We start from the raw sequence: 22,796 nt of genomic DNA, 5'->3' as shown, positions 1-22,796 counted from the left end.
GGCCACACAGTAGTTTATATACAAAGTTGACGTCTACATTAAGAAGTGAAACTTATGCCTCCTAAAAATTCAAGAAAGAAGCAATATGCTTTATATAATTGTATAGATGTATAGATATAGATATAGATGTATAGAAGTATATATATAGATTGCACAAATATCAAAGTTTAATTCGATATACATCAAAAACTTTTAAAGCTTTATTGAATATACATTACGAAGTATAACACATTATTTGCTCCCACACACATTCTGTATTCGGATTCATTTTTGTCATGAATAAATCAACTTACACATTTTCTTCAAGTTCTTTACCTTCATTATTAGAGTTACAAATAATGCTTTTAACTTTCTCATATCGTTCATAACTAAAACACACATTATCAACCTCGCTTAATAGATCCATAACCAATCTATCTTTCCAAGCTTTTGAAAACCCTTTACACAACCCACTCAAAACAACCAAATCAGGCCCAATAGGCCTCTCTAACATCTCTTTAAAAACACCAAAAGCACCATCATAATCATCCGTTTGTACGAATGATAAAATCAACATCTTAACAGTATCTTCGTTTGGACGACAATTACTTTTCACCATGCTTTTATAAAGTTGAAAACCACGATCTGGGTTCTTTCGAGCACATTGGGCTTTAATTAGGGAAGAAAATGTTGAAGAATTTGGTACTAATTTCTTTTTATCAAGTTCTTTAACCAAATAAGCAGCTTTCTTGGTTTTTCCTTCGTTACAAAGTCCCAGCAACAATGCGTTATAAGTCAAAATATCAGGTTTGACCCCAGTTCTTATCATTTCTTCAAAAATCTGATTACCCTTATCGATTTTGCCTGATTGGGAACATGCAGTGATTAATGTGTTGTAAGTTATAGTATTAGGATCCACATTTACCCTTTTCATTTCAAGGAAAACTTTAAAAGCATCATGTAGTTTCCCTTCTTTACAGAATCCATGGATTATTGTGTTGTAAGTTATGGCATTTGGGCTTATTCCATTCTTCTCCATTGTAAGTTTCAACTTAATTGCGGTTGTTAAAAGGCCTTGGTTGATGTATGCAGTGATCAATGTATTGTAGGAGGAGACAAAAGGGTTCATTCCCATACCTTGCATTTCATCGAACACTTGGACTGCATTCTCTAGTTTCCCTAATTGAACATAAGCATTCATCACCATGTTGAGAGTGAACACATTGATTGTGATTTTGGATCTTCTCATTTGGTTGTAAAATGGTAACGCGATGTCTGCTCGATTGAAACTAAGCAGTGAACTCATATACAGGTTACATGATTCAATGGTAGGAAGAAATCCGTATTCCTTCATACGACAAAATGTCTCTGTTGCATTCCTGAACTGCTTCATCTGTGCATACATTTTGAAAAGGGCATCGAAAACACGAGGAGTGGAATCACACATTTGATAAGAGTGAAGAATAGCATCGAAGAGCTTAGAATGGAGGTTTACATCACAAGAACAAGAACCAATGATCTTCTTCAAAATGGATTCAGCTGACACAAATTTACGATTCTTGGTGAGGATGTGGAGGATGATGGAATTTGTTTCAAGGGTGACTAAACTAGGGTTGTGAAGCTCAATCCATTTGAAGAATTTTAGGGAAATAATGTAGTCGTTTTGAAGCTTTAACAAAATGTGTTTCACTCGTAATGAATTAGATTTGGTTAATAATTTATCTAGCTTAGCCCAATCAGAGTGAAGAAGATGACTGTGAGCTATGTTGATGTAATCAAGATCTTGACCTTTGGGTTCAAGGATAGTTCTATGGGGTATTGGAATAGGACTCCATTTACTTCTAAGGAGGGTAGAATTAGGGTTTTTCATGGCTGAATCAAGCAGAGATGAAATAGGATTTTAATTTATATATTTTTAATGGAAATAAAAAACGGAGAAATAAAATTTTATGAAATAATAATGATTTGAACCTGCAAAACTTAAGCCAGCCTCTTTACAAGCAACAGTTGTCATCATCATGTGGGACCCATCAAGAGAGTGGACAAAGTTAAGAGGAAAGGTTGTTCTTTGTCTTTTCACCATCACCTTTTATAACCAAAAAAAAAAGTTATTTTTCTTGCATTTAGCATAATAAAGAAAAGGTTATTTTTCTTAATCTACACATTTCAAAAAAACAACAAAAAGGCTTTGGTTCATATTAGCAAAAAAGTCAAAATACAGGGACTTTACTTGACAATTTGACATACTAAAAGAACTCACAAGATGTCTTCCTAATTTGTGGTATGGTTGAACAACAGGAAGTCCAAGAGAAGTTGTCCATTGTACTGGATTGTTTTTCACTACTATATCCTGTCAAAATTTATAAAATCAATAAACGTATTAATCTTATCTTATAAAAATATAAAACTTATACCTTTGCACAATCACCAAGCCAATTCCTAATACTTCTTGCAGATTCAAACATTTCCCCTAAAGCAGTTAAAGTTGTCTACAAAAAAAAATTCAGAATTTGCATCAAATATTTACTCATAAATCATAATAGCATAACAAGATTATTTATTATTTGGGAATATTCTCTAAAGAAAAAATTCAGAATTTGCATCAAATTAGAACAATATTTAATATCAGAAAACAATAAATACATAAACAAGATACGAATATATATAAAAAAAAAAACCTACACTTTTCTCAAGTCCTTTTCGAACAAGAGGATCACATTCAATAACTCCATATCTTCTGCTTCCTCTCCTATATATATAAGAGTAACGATCAGCAATGCATCATCGTTACATAAAAAAGGTCAAATAGTAAAAAGTAAAAAAATCATAAATGAGGCCATACGTACGGAGTTTCCACAGTTTTAAGAGTGTCTACAAATGCAGGACTAATATCAGGAGGACAATCTTCACATTGGTCAACAGGAGGTTGTACAGATGTAGGCCTAAGAGTGTGTATTCTCGCCTGATTTTCATATCAGAAAGAAGGAACACTTGAATCCTTGGATGTTGTAAAAGGGAAGAAAAAAAAATCAAAGTTTTGCTGCAACTAACCTCATGTTCAACAGCTTCACCGATATGCAGAGCTGCCTGGACCACCCTAGCGCCACCCTGACCTCCGCCAGTCATCAACAGACCCATTAACTTGTGCATTGTAATTATCGTCATCATATCAGCAGGTAACTGGTCGAATTGTGGAGCATAAGCTCCTCGATTCCTACCTTCCCTGCATAAATCCTGTTCTGAAGCAATGGCCTTCTTCAATGGCTCAAACCAACCAAGAAACAAGGATTTCACATAAGGCAGATTGGGAGCGAGTTTCTGTTCACACATGTCGACTAAAAGTTCCTGATACTCTTTTGCTGCGTTCTCCCATGCTTCTGTCTCTATCTTTATCTGTCGTCTCCTGAGTGCAATGTACTTCCCTTGCCCAATTCCGTTGACTAACCTCGGCTGCTTTTTGTGATCGGAGCTATTAGATTTCATTTCCACCGCTTTGATTTCTTTATTCAAATGGTGTACCATTTCACGAATTTCATCGCTGTCTTGTTCTTCTGTCGAAACAATCTCCTCAGCTGCGGCGGAATTGGCATAACCCTTATAAGACCGATGTAATAAACTGAAAGAAACCCCTAAATTTGTGAAACCGGAATCACCCAAGACGTTTATTCGCCGGAAACCCCGTTCTCCATACGAAGGATTTCGATAAGGGTGAAGCTCTAGCTGTCTAGGTTTTTCGAATAGGTGGGTATCTCTAAAATTAGATTTATCGGCGAATGATTTCAGCTTCTTGACAGAAGCTCGGTTACATACGCTTCTCCACATGCTAGAGTGGAGTGATTTATTTGCAGAAAAATTAATGGGTTTCTAACTATGTACACGGTTGATACAATTTGCAGAGAGATAGATCGAACTAATGATCTGAAAGAAGTCTCTGGTTGTTTGGAAAGATGGATGCGAAGGGGTGAATCTAGGAGTGGCGATGAAAGAATCTCACAACATTTGAGGATTTGTGATTTGTGAAGGAGGCAAAGTGACGAAGAGTGGCCGCCTTAAACCCTCGCTAAACCTATTCTCGTTTTTGCCTGCTTTACGAAAGATATTTTATACCTTTTCTTTATTTTTTATTTATTTTTTATTTTTTTTTTGTATGCAGCAAATAAAGAAAGAATATGATCATTAAATGGGTGTTTGGGATGGTTTTTAAAAAAAAAATATTAGTTTTTTAGCTTTTCAAAAAGCTAATAAATTAAAAAAGTGTTTGTGTATTTTAAAATTGTTTTTTTAAAATAGTTTTGTGTTTGTGTATTTTAAAAGTGTTTTTTTAAAATAGTTTTTTGGATGGGAAAAAATAAAGCTTTCGAAAAGCTGGAAAATCCTAATTTTTTAGCTTTTTAACCATTTTACTCCTAAAAAAGCTAATTTTGGCATCGAAACACTTTTTAAAACCAGTTTTTTTTAAAAGCTATAAGCTAATAAACATTTTTCTTAAAAATCACTCGTAACATAAAAAAGCTAATCCAAACATACCCTAAATCCATACTTGATCTTCCTTGCATGTAGCAAATAAAGAAAGTAAAATGACACATTAGAATGATGCAAGAGATCAGGACTCTCACCCGAGACATGATGTTTTCGCTACTCCGGACATTACGTAATACAAGAATTTTGTGTTGTTGTTATTAAGAATCGATACAAAGGGTGTCAATTTCATCAAGCAACACTTCCCAACTCCTACGTAAGGTTCAATGGCGGATTCACTATAGATCCCGGGGTATCCCGAGATACCCCTCAAAACAAATTTAGTAGTGTTAATTTTTTTGGAAAAATTTGTTTTATGCTACGGTTTTATATCGGAAAAAAAATTAGACCATCCTAAAAAATTCAAGTTATTTCTAAATTGTCCAAAATACAAACGAGCTCAAATGGTCCAAAAATTTTAAGTCCACACCAACTAGTTTATTGAAACAAAGAGGTATTAAGTCCAATTAATTTAATGAGAAAAAAAACGGATGTAAACTCGTAATCCTTCTGTGATCGTCTACTTCTCAATTATCAACTCGTCTTCTGTTTTATCGACTCGTCGTCTTATCCTATCGTCGACTTCATCGCAGCCCTTAATCGTCTTCTCAATTGTCGTCTTCTGCCGGAGGGAGAATTTCAGCGACCTCCTTCTCGGCTCATCCATCACAATGAAACAAGTTAGTATAAAAAATATTCAATCCTATTATGTATTTAGGTTAATTAAAATTCTGATTTTCTGTCATTATGTTTAAAATATTAGAAATTACTAATTAACTTTGTTAAATTTGGGACTTGGGGTTAATACTTAATGATTATTTGTTGTTGAAACTTGAAATCAAGTTATAGTTGATATATTTTAACGGTGGGTTGCTATTTATTGAAACTTGGAATCAAGTTTATAGTTGATATATCTTAATAAATGATAATTTAATTGCAGGTTGTTATTTGCTAACTGTTGTTGAAACTTGAAATCAAGTTTATAGTCCATATATTTTGATTGTAGGTTGTTATTAAAGTTTTTTTTTTTTTCAAAAAACAGCTAGATGTTGGAGACAACAATCGTGAAGAAACTTCCAAAAAAATAAGGTTAATGAAAGTAACTAAGTTCCACAAACTAATAAACATATACCAAAACCACAAGAAACACAACCTAATGAACCTACTCAAAAACCAAAATGAAATAACGAATATGTGAACTTTAAAATGTAACTTTGTTATGGAAGTTGAACTTTATATCTGATAAAATTGCGGGTTTTTTTTCTTATTGTATATTTCACAAAAAAAACAAAAAAAAAAAAAAAAAAAAAAAAAAAAAAAAAACAAAACAAAACAAACACCCCTTTACTTTGACCCTAGTTCCACCACTGGTAAGGTTTACGTAGCTTTCCTCGTAGAGCCAACATCACTCCAGTTCACCTATCTTTAGGTGAACTATGTGTCGAATTGGTCATCTAGAATAACGATTTAACTGACTTTCCTCGTTGAGCCAACATTAAATGACTTTCCTCATAGAGTCAGTCCTAACCGACTATCCTCGTTGAGCCAACACTACTTGGTTATCCTCATAAAGCCAACACCTATTTGGCTTTCCTCGCAGAGCCATGCCTAGTTGGCTTTCCTCGTGGAGTGTAACATCCTAAAATTTAAGATCAAAAAATTTGTTTTTAATTGAGTAATTATGAAAACATCAATAGTGTCATCTCATGTAATAAACAAATCAGTTTGTAAAACATCCAATCATATCAAAAAAGATAATATCATAGTACAACTCCCAAATATCTCATAATACGGAAAGCAATAGTGTGATGCGTTGTTATCATTCCAGCTCCTTTCCTTTTGAAGAAGTATCTGAAACCAAAACTTAAAACCGTAAGCATGAAGCTTGGTGAGTTCCCCCATCATATCACATAATATCATATTGTCAGGCATATATGGGTGTCCAACCTACCCCTTCGATCTGATCCGAACAGAAACTGCCTAGCATATCTGGGTGCTCGACCTACCCCTTCGGTCTCTTTCAACTAGTAATTATCGAGCATATATGGGTGCTCGACCTACCTCTTCGGTATCTTTCAACCGGTAACTGCCGAGCATATCTAGGTGCTCAACCTACCCCTTCAGTTTCTTTCAACTGGTTACGACGTATATTTCACCCCTACCACTACCACATAACCACATGTCACACCCCGAAAACCGAAGGCGGAATACATTTCCGGGGTCGACTACCATGTTGAGTATCAAATCCAATGTACATAGTAAGTAAAGTAAAACAAGCATTACATTACATAATAACAGTTTTACAGATGTTTCAAAAGTAAAGTTTGATCTGTTGTAATACATAGTATATATAGACAAAATGTAACGGGTCTTCATGTACACCGTCTTCAAGCAAAAGGATCTTTGGGTACCTGTTCTAACGTTGACCTGAGAACACAAGCGGTTTGAAAATCAACATAAAGTTGGTGAGTTCATATGCGGTTTTTTTGTTTGTGAAAAATGTTTTGGCTTCCTTTCTGTTTCTGAAATGTTGTGTATACCAAGAAAATCCCGTATTTTCTTAAAAGTTGGTTATTGTTTCACAATTGTAAAGTATAGTAAGTTTGTACACTGAAAACATGTTTACTCATGTGAAAATGTATAGTTGGTTATCTGACTGGTTAAACTGTTCTGTTTACTTAACGTATGTTACCAGGAAAGTCCCATACTTTCCTTATAGTATGTTACAAATTGTAAAAGATGTAATGTTATCCAGTTTGATACTCTTTCTAGTTATGTGGGTATTATCCAGGAAAGCCCCATGCTTTCCTGCATGTATGTATCTAATGTTAACGATGTTAAGGATGTAGAAATGTAATTATGAATAGGTTCCATGTTTTCCCCAGGGAAGTCCCGTACTTTCCTGAATGTTAGTCACAGTAAGTAAAAGATGTAAAAGATGTAAACGATGTATAAGTAATCCATTATTACTGTAAGTAAATCTCTGTTATCCTAATTGCGAGTGCCATAACCATACGATAGACTAAAACTTGTGGCAATAAGTAGTCCACATGTGGCAATAAGTCGTCCACATACTTATGACTTTCGTCACCCTTGAACCATTTTGGTTCGGCTGTAGCTAGCAGCCAGGTGTGGGGTAGTCAGCCCCGTATAGATCTATACACTCAAGTCACGCTCTCTAAATACCAGAGATTCTGGTTATGGGTGTAGTCCTCCACTCGCGTAATCCAGGTGGAGTGTTCTCCGAGGACGTGTCTCCAATCATACCGGAATAACAAATTTACTAGTAATAATATGAAAATCCTCCACTTGTATAAGTGTAGAGAGTGTTACCGAGGATTAAAACAGTGTACAGGTATTATATTCAAATGCTTTAATGTTATGCCTTTAACTGATAAAATGTGGAAAACCATTTGTGAAATACATGTAAAACATACTAGTTTAAAGACTTATTTCACAAATATATGTTACGTGATCTGTATGTTCTATCTGTTATCAGTTGTAGTTATCAGTTATAAAAGCATAAGAATATGAAATACATATTTGAAAACATATTTTGAGTACAAGAATTCCCTTGTACTCTGCTTGTGTTCCCCCCCTGAAAACAGTGAAAAAGGGGTAGGGGTATGAACTCACCGGATTCGGAAACTTGTCAGTTTTGAATGCTAGACGTCGGTTCAGGGTTTGATTACTTGCGAGGACCCTATGTAAAATGATATAATGTCCATATATATACAATTAGAGATACATTCACTAATTATATGGAGCATTACACTCCAATGAGGTTAAACACCTCAAAACGAGTGTTCGGAGTGACCCGGGTGACATCTATTGATTTGTAATGGCACTAGGGACTTGGGACTTGAGTTTACTCTCCATAAGTAAACATTTAATTGAGTTTAGAACATTGAAACACCCACATACATGAGTTTACGGCCGTAAACTCATGTGGTGAGGTTTTGGTGCTTTAAGGGCTTAAATGGGCTTAGGGATTGTTAGGATTAATTGTCTAAACACCTTGGAACACTTGGAATGGATTTAAAACACTTAAAACATGAGTTTACGGCCATACCCATAGAGTTTACGGCCGTAAACTCTCAATGGCTTTGAAAATTTGATTTGAGTCATTTAGGGCAATCACATGTGATTCAAACTAATTTTCTAAGCTTTGTTATGAATTTAGAACATCAATCAAGACCTTTATTGGAGTTTACGGCCTAGAGGAATGTTCTAAGGCCGTAAACTCTCTTTTACCTTAGGAAAAGATAGTTTTTGGTGCTTAAAACAATCACATGTGATTCTAGAATTTTATACAAGCCATTTGGGTGTGTTGGATGCATCTTAAACATTGTTTTATGAGTTTACGGCCAAAGAGTATGCTCCTAGGCCGTAAACTCTCATAAATCATACTTTTGTTGTGTTTCAATCCATTAAACCATTTTTAGATGCATCTAGATTTTACCACAAAGCCATAGATTGAGTTTGGAAGCATTTGGACATGTATAAAGGCCTTAAAACCCCCTTTTGAGGAGTTTACAGCCCAAGAATGTTCCTTGGCCGTAAACTCTTCTATGTCACACAAAAGTTGAGTTTTAAATGTTCCAAGTCCATATCTTGAAGTCCCATATTCATATCTAAAGTCCAAAGGAGTCAAGGAGGGAGTTTAAGGGCTTAAAACCCCACTTAATGGAGTTTACGGCCCAAGCTTGTTCCTTGGCCGTAAACCCATGTTCTTGGACCTAGAACTCACTTAATTCATCAATTTGAAGGCTAAAGGTGTTGAATAACATGTTAGAGAGGTTACCTTAAAGATTTGAAGCCTTAAACTTGTGATTTGGACCTTAATTCTAGCTTGGAGGAGAGAGGTTGCAAGTGTTTAGTGAGAAATTGGCCAAAGGCTTCAAATGAAGTCCTAAACACGTTTATATAGTGTTTAAGTTTTGGACACGGTGAAATTTTACCCGATACCGGCGTTAGACGGGGTTTTTGGTCGTACCCGATTAAGTTACCGTAACCCGATACGGCAAATTTTAGAATTATTCCGATCACTAAAGTTGAGTGTTAAAATGATTTCTAAATGTATTAAGACACTCATTAAGTCATTTTAAATGTGAACTAATTAATGACTTAATTAAACGGAGAAATCGGAAATCGGAAATCGGAACGGCGATCGGTTGCGCGAGTTGATTTATGAAAAAGTTACTTTTAAAAGAAGCGGAAATTTCGGGTTGTTACACCACATAACATAATCATATTGCCAGGCATATTTGGGTGCCCGACCTACCCCTTCGGTCTTATCAACCGGATACGGGGTCTATTTCACATAACGTCCGGGTTTCGGGGCTAAGCATTAATAGATGATGTAATAGTCTAGGTCAACTATTGTAACTGTTTTTTAAGTAATAATGATGAATTATTTGAGTATTATGTGAATTATGTGCATTTATGTGCTTATTACTTATTTATAAATGTATAATAAATAAAGGATAAAAATAAGCATCAAAATTAAAGTGTGAGATAAACCCGATATCTTTACATAATTTGTAGTGGTCAAAACAAGGATTTCGGGGATATAAAGAACACCAAAATCCGAGTTATAACGAAGAAGTTATGACCCGTCGAAGTTTCGCGACGGAACCGGCATGACATCGGGAAGCGTAAATAGTGAATTTACAATATAGCGATTTTTAGCCTTATTAATCTAAACGAAAGTCGTAGACTATGTTAAAACGAGAACATCCATAAAAAGAACACCCAAATCTGACTTTGTATGAGGAAGTTATGAATTTTCTAAGATTTGGCATAATAGTGCATGACCTGAAACTCGAATTTTAGTTTGAGCAGTTTTTCACTTACACGACCTAAATGAGAGTTGAAGATCTCATTCATAGGAACTCAATGGTAAAAACACAGAAGAAAAAGGAGTATGTATGAGGGAGTTACGAATTTTTCGCGGTCATTTAAGAGTCTAATCTCCTCCTATTGTTAAATTTAAGATCGGTCGAGAATTAGCCGACATAATCTAAATGAAAGTTCTAGATCTTGTTTTTACCTATGTGTGGGTATAAAGAACGTCGCAAACAAAACTCGTGTGGGAAAGTTACGGTGTTTAGAAGTCGGAAGGATGCTGCTACAAAAGGGGTGACGTGGCACAATGTAGGTCACACACGTATGGCCGCCAGAAAGTTGACAAGTGGCACTGAATCATGGAGTAGGTCCTCTGACTCGACGAGTTGAACTGCCAGCCTCACTATAAATAGAGGTGTCGGGTTCCCTCATTCTCTACACCATTCAAACCCTTCTCTCTCTCTCTCGCTCTTTCTATCTCTCTATCTCTCTCTCTCTCTCTCTCTCTCTCTAAGCCTGAACCCACCCCCTCCATCCAAAGTCTAGGTAACCCCCCTAGCACTCGAAGGAAGTCCCAAGAAAAGATCCCTTCGGCTCAGAAACTCTGCTCCGACGAATCCCAGTTTTCGAGAAAACTCGATGTAAGTGGGCTATGGCTACCCTATCTTTAGTATAACTTATGATTCAATATAGTAATGTTATTAGGACCTTATAATGTGTATTTAGGCTATTATTATGAGTTATATAAGTGTCGTTATAATGTCTTTTTAACCACTCGTGGTATGGGTAATCTGGTTTGGAGGGCCGCTTGGGTTGCTGGATTCAAAAGTGCTTTATGCCAAAATGAAGAGTATTGTTTCACGCTTATATAATAGTTATAATAGCTAGACTAGTAATTAGTCTCGGTGAGTATTAGACTAAACTCAAGTGGTAATGATACTAGGTTTCGTCCAAGGTAAATTGTTTTGCGAGTAACGAAGTGTTGTCCGAGTACCCAGTCACCACCTTACCAGGTGAGTGCATAGTTACTTTCATCTTACACATAGATATGAAGTATTTTATACGAATTACGTGCTATGTGTGCATATTATCTGAATACTTGTTGTCTATGCTGGATGAACATTTTTATTCATGTTTTAAATGATTTAAAATGTATATGTATTTTATATCTATGAAAATGTTGGGCTAAAGCATGGGTAGATGTAATAGACGATGTGTGATAAAATGATGAAAGGCCTCGATGTTGTTGTTGTTGACTTTGTCATCTAGCGGAGTATGGATGACGATCACTGACTCTTCTAGACAATCTAGTGAAACGCTAGCAAGCTCGCAACCTATAGGTGTTTAAGAATGATGTGTTCACCGGTGTACTCCGTACCCCACATGGTTGCCTTCAGGACATTTATTGCTGAGGAACCCCCTTGGCTGTAGTGTCCATCTCGATGTTGATCATTAGTCTAGGTCACTTATGATAGGTGTTTTAGGGACGTAATGTGAGGATAACGGGAACGGGTAATCGGGTTATTGTTGGTTGATAAAATTAATAAACTTATTTATTGTGGGTTGAAAACCCTATGTGCTCACTAGGCTCCCAAGCCCGACCCACTCAGCTTCTTGTATTACAGGAAGTGGCGTATGAGCATAGATGTTGGATGAGAGTTAAGGGATTATAGGCCTGTAATTACGAAATAATGTAGTAAGGTTTATATTGTACTATTTATGCTTTTGATCTGTATCGAACATGACATCCCGAGGTTTTTAATGAAGTACATTTCTTTGGAAATGCTTTTGATAAATCTTTATCATATTTTTTTAGGAAAAAATTCTGCAACACTTTTTTTTTTTTAAAATGTTACTCTGATTTTTAAACAAAGCATAAATAAATCGATCTTTTTTTGGCTGTGAAATGGGGATGTTGCATTTCACCCCTACCACTACCACATAATATCATAGCATACTATCACATAAATCATAACATATAGCGGCATACCAAATAATTATTACAAAGACAATCATCTAACTTCAAACTCCTACTAGTAGGTTGGCCTTGGTGCCTTAGACCCACTGCTACCGAGAAGGTAACTCACCTCACACTGCATAAGTCCCGCAGACAAAACTCCAGCTGCTAGATGATAGATTCCCGAACTGTCAACATCAAAAAAACTCGCAATTAATAATTGAGTTCCAATACATAACCTATGTTTAGGGTAAAAAGACTACTTTACCCCCAACCTAGCTTGATTCAAGCCCAAGACCCAAACTCACACTCCAAGGGCCCAAAAGTCAAACAATGAACCAAAGCCAAACATATGGCCCAATTTTCCAAATTGGTCCCAAACCCTTTGCATTGGCCTTACCCTAAAGCCCATATAAATTCCCTAGTACATATCCTTGTTATTAAATGGCCCATCAAGAATCCAAACATCTAGGCTCAACTCAAAACCCAACATAATTAGGGTTTTCACATAAAATGGCAGTTAGGGTTAATTAGAAACACTTAACCCATTAAGAACTTAATCCATTAAGTCCATCATTCTACTAGGTTGATAATACTGTGTGATCGGGCTTAATTCATAATTTCCAATCCAATGGTCCAAAATCTGGGTCCTGACAATTCCAAACCCAACATATCCCAAATTAAGGTTTTCCAAACCCTTATTAGGGTTTTCAATCCCAATCACGTGCCAATTAGTCCATTGGTTAAGTTTTTTTAGGTTTATTAATGTTAGTTAACTATATCACCCTTGTAGCGGCAGGCGGTGGTCGGAGGTGATAGCCACCACCTCACAGTGGTGGTGATGGCTTTTCTTGTAATATTCGACCAAGCAAACGATACACACAACACACATGCACTAACAGCAGAAGCACACACAAACACATTTTTTTACAGAACAGGAACACAACCACCCACCTGGTGGCGTACGGCGACGGTAGTGGCACGAACGGTGCTAGCCAGCATGGTTGGCAACCATGGTGGTTTTCTCGAGTTTTTCTGTCCAACGAGCAACCACAAACACTTCACGGTGAAGCAACAACACACACAAACACGAGCTATAACACGAAAAGCACCCTGATTGAGCTATCCAACACGACCTAAATGAGAATTAAAGATATCATAATAGGAGCTCAACGATAAAAATACAGACAAAAACGAAGTCTGTATGTAGAAGTTATGAATTTTACGCGGTCATTTAACAGTATAATTTCCTCCTACTATTAAATTTAAGATCGGTCAAGAATTAGCCGATGGAGTCAAAAAGAAAGTTGTAGATATTGTTTTTACCTATGCGTGGATCTAGAGAACATCGAAAACGGAGCTTGTATGCAAAAATTATGGGGTTTAGAAGTCGGCAGGGTGTTGCTGCAAAAAGGGTGACGTGGCACAACGTAGGTCACCCACCTTTTGCCACCAGAATGCTGACACCTGGCCATGGACTCAATGAGTTGGAGGTGGACTCGAAGAGCCAGACAGCCTATAAATAGAAGTGTTGGGTGCAACACTTTTCTCACACTTTGCAACTTCTCTTTCTCTCTCTATACACACACACACTCTCTCTCTCTCTCTCTCTCTCTCTCTCTCTCTCTTTCTCTCTCTCTAAGCCTCCTAAACCCCCAAAGCCTAGGGTAACTCCCTAGCACGGGGCGGAAGCCCCGGAGCGCCTGACGGCTCCGAAAAGAAGAGCTTTCAGCTCAGAAACTCTGCTTCAGCGGAGCCCGGTTTTGAGAAAAAAAATCATTGTAAGTGAGCTACGCCTAGCCTATCTTTAGTATAGCTGATGTTTCAATATAGTAATGTTATTAGGACCTTATAATAAATATTTGGGCTATTATTATGAGTTATATAAGTGTCTTTATAATATCTTTTTAATCACTCATGGTAAGGAGAATTTGGTTTGGAGGGCCGCTTGGGGTGCTGGATTTCAGAAGTGTTATATGCCAAAATGATCCTGCCCTCTGGTGTTACATGTCTGGCCCTTGTCTGTACATAGTGGGTGAAGAGTATTGTTAACGCTTATATAATATTAATAATAGCTAGACTATTAATTAGCCTCGTCAAACCTTAGACTAAACTCTAGTGGTAATGATACTAGGTTTTGTTGAAAGAAGCTGTTTTAAGTAAACGAAGCCCTGTCCGAGTACCGAGTGTTGGATTAGATGTCTAAGCCCATAACTATTATTGGTATGTACTTGAACCGAGAGTAGCATGGTCCATTTGGGTTGCATATCATCAGGACAATTTGTTAGGATGGAATTTTGAGAGAAGGTTATTTTATGGTTTATTAATATATTATAAGTTATAATATATTAATATGAAATCATATGTTTTAATTAGTATTGATCAAGAATTAATTTAGTGATCAAAAGAGACTAATTAAATCTATTGGGACTAATTATGATAATTAGTTATATTTATATGTGATGGGCTTATGATCCATGTTGGACTAACTTTATGTGTGGATACATAAAGAGTTGGGCCACATGAACCATGGGTATGGATTTGGTTTATATCCATGACCCTAGAAATCCCACATATAAATACATACTTCATTGCCCAAAATCACCACTTGTGTATTCTTGGAGTTCATGGTGGTTTTGGGTGCATGGAGATTCTCTCTCAAGTTCATCCTTTGTTCATGATATGTTGTGATTCCACTGAGGCTTCCACACTATTAGGGCTAAGCTCTTAAGGCTAGATACATCAAGAATTCAAGCTCCATGATAAGGTATGTTATCCTAACTAGATTATTGTGTTATATATGACAATTGTATGCTAGTTATAGGTAATACCTTGGAAAGTTCATATTTGCATGTATAATAGAGAAAACATAGATCCAAGGTATTTAGGGTTACATGTACACCTTAGGAGTGTTAGAATGCTCAAAACCCTACAGTGGTATCAGAGCATAGGCTTGTTTTCAATTATATACATGGAAAATAAAAATTTGACTAAAATGATTAAGCAATTGTTGAGGACAATGTAAGGTTTACCAAAGATTGGTTGCTCATGGACAATTGGAAGTATAGAGTAAAGGACCATTTTGACATATTTTGAAAAGAGGCAACTCTTGTACACAAGTGATGGTCAAAATGGGAACATGGAATTTTTTCCATAGGTGGAAGTTATTCTTTGAATCGGTGTAAGATTAGAGAACTTAATGCAAGAATTTGAGACTTCGTTTCATGGAATTGATCTCCATTGGAATACTTTGTAATGTTGGTTGCCAAGTCTTTGTGACTTGGGCATAGTCATTACAAGAGGATCATTGCATATGAGTTTAGAATCTAACAGATTACTGTAAATGGCAAGAGTTTGGCATTCTTACACTTACAATAAGGATTTGGGATTGTGAAATAGAATCATTGGATCTATTCCACAAATTAGAGATCATAGATAAACATAGTGTGCATACTTGGTGTATGGCATAACTATTGTTTAGAAAACATAGTATACATGCTTGGAGCTTGGGACGACTAGTGTTTTAATTCAAGCATTATGTTGAAAAATCAAAACATTACATAATGAGTAATCAATATGGTGCTTAGATAAAAGATGTTTTTATTTACTCTCGAAGTGTTGGGGCCATATAGGATTAGTATTACTCTTGTGTTTCACTTTGCATGTTTTGACTTCCCGAATAACTAGGTTATTCAAACATCCTGTCACACCCCCAAACCAAGGATGGCGGAAACGTCCGGGGGTAGAGGACTTCATATAGAGTATCACAACAATGAGTATAATAGTGCTCAAAGTAAATACAACCAACACAAATATAATCGAAAACGTTACATCAAAGCACATGTTTACATTATGATACAAAATCAACTATTTGACGATTTATCGTCCCATCCTCAAAACGTTGTTGATTTCCTGTTTTCACTGAATTCCTGAGAATACAAGTAGTTTTGAAAAGTGTCAACACAAAGGTTGGTGAGTTCATAAGAGATTTCGTTAGAAAAGTAAACCGTTTTCCTTGTAAAAGCGTTAGAATATGTATCCAGAAAATCCGATATTTTCTTTAAAATCTGTGTAATGTAGTCTTATGACCAAAGACCAAAATGTATAAGTAACCTTTCTTACTAATAGAAAATGTTATGTGTTTAATTGGACATGGACGCATTTGAATTAAATGAAATTTCCGTATGTTCTCATGTTTGTTAATACTTTATGTATATGTAGTCCTAAATCTGAGGACCGAGAAAGAACAAGTATTGACTATACTTAAAGGTATAATTGTGGTTTCAAATGATGTGTAGTCATAACTACCAAAACCAAAAGTGTACAGTAATATCTGTACTCATTGAGATAAAAAGTGATTTTAAATCGACATAAAACTCATTTAGGTTTTATAAATAAAACCCCGTAAACTTTATCGATTGTTATATCCCTATCTAAGTCGCTATAACCATACTATGACTATGTGAACCTGCCACGACGTTTCTCAGGCGTCGCGAAAACTGAAATGAAATTTGTCACCCGTAGACCTGCAGATCCCACTGTAGCTAGCAACAAGGTGTGGGGTGTCAAACCCAATATAGATCTATATACAAGTATCACGTTCTCCCTCAAGGAGATTCTGATTATAACTACCAGGATTTATATGCCGCACTCGGACGTACGGGGAGAGAATGTCTCACAATATAGGTTAACAAGTTTACGTGAAATGTGTGTGAATATAAATATTTTCTGTATGAATGTACCCTTTCTGTACGAGTGTGTTGTGTGATGTATCATAAACTATACCTATTATAGTTTATCTAAAACATTTGTAATATGTATGAACTCTTTTATGGAAATGTATTATTGTTATGAATTTATTAAACTATACTTTTTATAGTTTAATATACGTGTTCTAAAATGAATGAATAATATTTATTATGAATGACTTAGTTTCAGTTCATGATGATAAAATAACAAAGAAACACATTCAATAATTAGAACTTATGATTATACACTTTGCTCAACGTAATACAAAGTGTTATGATATTTACATGCTATTGGCTAACTTTAGCCATTCTGCACTGTTTTGGAAAAATCATAGAAAAATCATACGAAGTCGAAAACTAGATCCGTAAATTCTGAGAGTTCAAAAAATGTGTCTAGTTTACTCATAATTTTCATCACGATTTTTAATGACCTCCAACTTGGGTGAAAAAGTCCATAATCACAGACTGGTCCGGATTGTTGTTTGAAATGATAGGCAGTTAAGTAAAAATCACCATAAATTGTAGAAACATCGTATGGAGATGTGCAAGTAGTCATTTTAGAGCTCAAAACTTGAACTATTTGCACTTTGTACAGTTTTGAAAACAAAAATGTTTAAGATGCCCAAAATAGTCCGTGAATGGAGTTGAACTTTTCTGATGAAGGCTGTTAGAATAATTTAGTTATGTTCTTGGTGTTTTAACTTGTATTCCCCCCCCTGAAAACTTGAGAAAACATGAAAATGTAGGGGTATGAACTCACATTGAGTGATTTCAGTAGATAAGTGTTGAAGAAGAGAAGTGTTCAACCCAAGAACACTTGAAGAATCACTTGAAGATTCGATGCTCTAACACAAATATGATGGAGTTTGTGTAAGATATCAATGATTTGAGTGGAAATAAGTGAGATAATCATAAGGAGAATGGATTATGCTTACCAAATGTGGAAGATCACTTGATAATCAGCCTTGAATCTCGAGTTTGGTGGAGAAAAAGTTTGAGAGAAAAGTGGTGTTTGACACTTAGTGAAATGAGAGCAAATGAGCGAAATGAGGAGAGAGGGTGTTTGTTCCAGCTCTAAAAACGTGGGAATGAGTGTAAATTGAGTTTAAGGGACATTGAAGTGACCTAGGTAAGGTGGGGATTTTTATCATTTAGATAAATCCCCCATTAGATTTTTATCATTTAGATAATGATTTTTATCAAAATATGTTTAAATTATGAATATTTAGGGTTTATTATGTTAAAATATAATTTCTGGAGAAAATCCCGCTTTAAAATCACGAAAAACGGGCTTAAAATGTTAAAAAATATCAAAAAGGGGCTAAAAGTGACAAATTTCCGAAATCTGGCTGAGTTTCGGTCTTCTGATGCTGAAACCGAAAGGAGAGAGGGCAGAAACCGAGAGGGGAGATGAGAGAGAGTAGGAACCGAGAGGGGAGAAGAGAGACCGAGAGAAGAGAAGAGACATAGAGGAGAGAAGAGAGAATAGAGATCGAGAGGGGAAGAGAGGCGGGAGGAACAGAGAGTGAAGAAGCGACAGAGAGGAGAGAAGCGAAGCAGAGAGTGAGAAGCGACAGAGAGCGAGAAGCGAAGTAAAGAGCTGAGAGGGGAAGAGAGACAGAAACCGAGAGGGGAAGAGAGACAGAGACCGAGAAGGAGGAGCAGAGACCGAGAGGCTCTTGTGGAACTCGATCTCGTTGAGGGAAATTGCAAGAGTCTCGTTGGATAGATACTTCTTGTAAGTTTGGAACGTGTCGGGTAGAGTGTACTTTACCAAGCTCGCGGGAGTAGATAGAAGTAGCGAGTTACAGGGCTGATTCTGTCAAGAATCTTGAAAGACACAATTATCTGGGATATTGGCTTTCCATGCTTTCCGAAGCGTACTAAGCCTTCCCAGAGTGAGTGTTTCTAGAGGAATTTGGTCGGTTATACTGGAGATCTAAAGTTTTCTTCCTCTTGCTTCTCTTCCTGTCAAGGGTTACTCCCTTTAGGGTCAAAGTTGGGAGGGGGGTCTGTATTTTTCGAGAAGTTCCAAAGGAACTAAGACGGTAGGTCAACGAGACCCAGAATTTTGGCGTATTCCTGCTAAAGCCTTCAGTGCTGACTGTTTCTCAACGGTTTTGATCAATTGAAAGGGTCCTTATGAATTTCCACCTTGATAACGATTTGTCTTGAGAATTGAACTCCTCAATTCCAAAACTCGTATCTAGAGAACTTCGGGTAATACTTCTCTGATCGTATTGCTTCCGTGGTTTGTTTTAGCTGCTCTCCTTGGTTTCCTTCTTACTACGAGGGTAGATAAGTAAGTCATTTGTAATGACGATGATGAACTGATCCTAGCAAGAATGGTATATCCTATTTATTACGTTCATGAATCCTACGAGTGGGTTTGTTCCTATCCGAGGGTTATCACAACAAACTTTCAGTGTCTGCATCGAAATTGGAGGATTGTTCTCGGACATCCTTCTTCAATACTCATGACTGGTGATATTCAGATCTCAGGTCCAATTCCTGAAGGGTACCTCGTTCCTTGCGGTTGGTCGGCCTATTCGTCAATGCGAGGCAGATAGTAAAGGTTTCTATTGGAGATGTTGTCGGGGCCTCTAAAATCGATGGAATTATGAGCAATTTGCTTTTCTATTTGACGAATAAGGCCAGAGTTTTCCAAGGTGAGAAGCTTGGTTCTTCAATTTCATTGTTGTGTAGTTCGACAGGTTTGACCTGACAGCTCTTGTAGCTCGGTAGGAAGTATGTGGGTTTGGTTTACGCGACTAGGCCTTTATGAATGTAGGACATTTACTCATCCTTCTGGGCAACCTTAGCCGGAAGCTCATGGCAGGACTCGTACCATATCTGTCCCAAGCTTCTATGCTTGAATCTTGTCTGCTACATGCGCGACATTCCCGAAGGTCTCCTGTATATACATGTGATAAGGCTTCGGGAAGTGTAACACTCCTCTGGTGCGTGTTTTGGAGTTCCACAGCGAGAGATGACCCAAAGGTCCGTGCTGGATGTTTATGAGAGACGATAGTTTCGATATTCGGGGGGGGGGGGGGTTAGGCGAAGGGCCCTTTTGTAGTCGTTAAATCGGGAAGACGAGTGCTATATCAATCAAAATTGGATAACGACAACAATATCTTTTTAGATAACATGAGATAAGTTGTATTCGAAGGAAGAGATCACTAGAGTGATAGAGTGTCCTATATTTCTTTTCTGTGTGTTCCGTTTTGTTAAATGTTATGATTATTGCAGATGATTCATACCACAGTGTCTAGCACTAGTAGTGGGTGTGTTTTCGATAGCCAGTAATGATACTTGATATCATGATTCCTGATAGGTCTCCTCACGATCGAGCGGTATATGATCGTCGTATGTAAATTGATATCGTGCAATCGTCGAGTGGGTGACCCCACTCAACCCCTAATACTAGACATGGAATCGGAGTCAGGATGGAATTATCTGTTTCAAGACTTTAGTATTTTGATTTTTAAATTAACCCCGATGTATGGACAAGGTCATCACAACTTACATGTAATGCTCCTAAGGTCACATATTAATGTCTTTGGTTTGATTTGTATGAGAGAGAAAATACTTTAGCTACTTTTTAGAAGGAAGGTTACTTTAGTAAGCGTACCAAATTCATTACAAACATATAGTACTTAAACGTTTTGTCGTTGGGAACATTACAAAAGTCCTAACATGGTCCCTTGTTGCTCCTGTTGGTGTGTTCATCACATTCCTCCTGTTCCTTCGTCATTCTTCTCAGTTGGACATTCTCTCTTGAAGGGTCCCATTTCACCGCATAGGTAGCATACTGGGCCTACCTTGGTGCAGGTGATTGAAGGGAGGTGATGGGCTGGGGCCCTACAGAAACGGACGGTATGCCCTTTCCTGTTGCAGTTTTTACAGTGCATCTCCCGGCAAGCCCCATGGTGATGAAAGCCACATTGGTTGCACTTTGGGAGTGATCCCTCATATGGTCTGGTAGGCATTTGGGTGGCAGACCCCGTGGCTAGTGTCGAGGCATGTGTCATGACTGCTGTTGTAATGGTAGGGGCGACCCTAGGTTGTTGTCTTTTAGTGTATCCTTGAGATTGGTGGCGCTCTTTCATGTTCTAAAACTTTCTCTTCTTGTTCGTAGGTTCGTGGCCTGACGTATTTTCGTTGGTAGGTACCCATTGGTGTCCCTGATTGTTACCACAATTTGTATTGTTAGTACCGCTTCCACCCCTGTTGACATTGTTAGTATTGAAATGCACCATGACGGCTGCCACGACTGCCGTGACTACAGCTTGAAAAGTAGCAGCGTCTATCTGAAGTGTTGGCGCCTTGCTAGTTGGTTTGTTGCCTCTTGGTGAAGACATAGCTTTGTTTCATGACGAAAAAACGACTTCGTTAGTGGAAATGATTGTCTTAAGTGCATCCTTACAATTTATATTTATGCATATAAATTTTTGCACATTATTGTACTATTCTTAGCGTTTCTGCTAACGCTCCCGATATGGAGTTATGGCAGTAGGTAGGAGTAGGTTTCATACGGACGTTAAGCTTTACTCCTCTTAGAATCATGTTTGTCCGAACACACTTGGCTGAGGAATTTTGATGGGATCCGGTGCATTAGTGATGGAACGTTCGCACTCCATAGGTCTATGAAGAAGAAACTTCTCAACAAATGTTTAAAGGTGAGACGATAATGAGTTTTTAGAATGGCTATATGTCATGAGTTTTCTAACTATGTTTATCTCATATCGATTTGTATCAAAGTTCAGTTGTTTAGGGTGTTCTGAAAACAATTTATAACGACATTCATTGTATAATAAACTCATGTATTTTAGTAGCTCTGTATCCAAGTGAAACCTTATACTTGACCCAAGCTAGGTCCTTATCACGACCTATTGATGTATGCTTAGTTATATAATTAAGGCTAGATAGTCCTTTGAGTCTGTTAGGTACATCCTAAGCCCATCTTGTTAATATGACTTTAGTAATCATGGTTTCAGTGAAAATTTTGACCTCGATGCAGGTCTACTTCACATTTGTGCATGGGTGGGTTTTGATAGTAGATAGATTTCTCGATTAGTATGACCACTTAATTTGTAGTATCGTGATTTTACTTACAATAGAGTACCACGAGCGCATACTTATGAAGCTAATCTACCAGGTCTGGTGAGCGGCACGAACTCTACTTACGATGCTCCATCCCTTGTGATTCCTGAGGCAAGGTCGATGCAATTTTGTAGCTTTGCTAATCAACGCTTGGCTACAATCATCCTTTCTTTGAATGTTGTGTGTCCTACCCTGTTACTCTCTTTCCTCTTCACGAGTGGCGATAAGGTCCTAAAAAGAGAGTTGGTATCGGGAATAGTAGTATAATTCTGAGTCACCGGTACATGAGATGGTGGGGTCTATAGTAGCGCGCAGTTTTCTGAACTCAGATTGTAGTCTTCCTGTTTTAATCCCCGATGATCGTGATCCGCCGGGTCCTTGCCGGGAGGGCTCTTTCCGTCAGTCCCCCGTGGTTGAGGTTATAGCACCCTCGTTGGTCTCCACATGGTGGTTGTTGTCATTGTTGTCAACATTCAACCCTCGATAACGATTGTCCAACGGGGTACAGGTTCGATATAGTCAAAACGGTTCGCGGAACCCTTGCTATGCATGGAGGATTGGTTACCTCCGGTCCCGCTTATGATTCTTCTCATAACCATTCACCATTCCTCGAGTTCGGATTAGGAAAGTAAGGGTCGTCC

General features: G+C 37.3%; 1 protein-coding gene across 3 annotated transcripts; it reads right to left on the bottom strand.

Moving 5' to 3' along the window:
• Window positions 1-129: 129 nt before the first annotated feature.
• On the bottom strand, window positions 130-4,054 carry LOC145031091 (uncharacterized). 3 transcript variants are annotated; one of them, XM_078979577.1, is made up of 7 exons: window positions 3,031-4,054; window positions 2,826-2,941; window positions 2,662-2,728; window positions 2,394-2,468; window positions 2,240-2,329; window positions 1,951-2,065; window positions 130-1,851 (listed from the first exon to the last, which is right to left on the bottom strand). In XM_078979577.1, exons 1-7 carry the CDS (start codon window positions 3,799-3,801, stop codon window positions 290-292), a joined length of 2,796 nt encoding a protein of 931 aa, XP_078835703.1. In that variant the 5' UTR covers window positions 3,802-4,054; the 3' UTR covers window positions 130-289. The 3 variants fall into 3 exon arrangements, with proteins under 3 accessions (XP_078835703.1, XP_078835704.1, XP_078835705.1); XM_078979578.1 differs by lacking the exon at window positions 2,826-2,941 and having other exon boundaries at window positions 3,031-3,140; XM_078979579.1 differs by lacking the exon at window positions 3,031-4,054 and having other exon boundaries at window positions 2,822-2,878.
• Between the last annotated feature and the right edge of the window lie 18,742 nt (window positions 4,055-22,796).

The sequence above is a fragment of the Lactuca saligna genome, chromosome 2 (genome assembly GCF_052625555.1).
Source record: "Lactuca saligna cultivar CGN05327 chromosome 2, ASM5262555v1, whole genome shotgun sequence".
Taxonomy (NCBI): domain Eukaryota; kingdom Viridiplantae; phylum Streptophyta; class Magnoliopsida; order Asterales; family Asteraceae; genus Lactuca; species Lactuca saligna.
The sequence above is the reverse complement of the archived record's forward strand: the minus strand, read 5'-3'. Positions and strand labels throughout refer to the sequence as shown.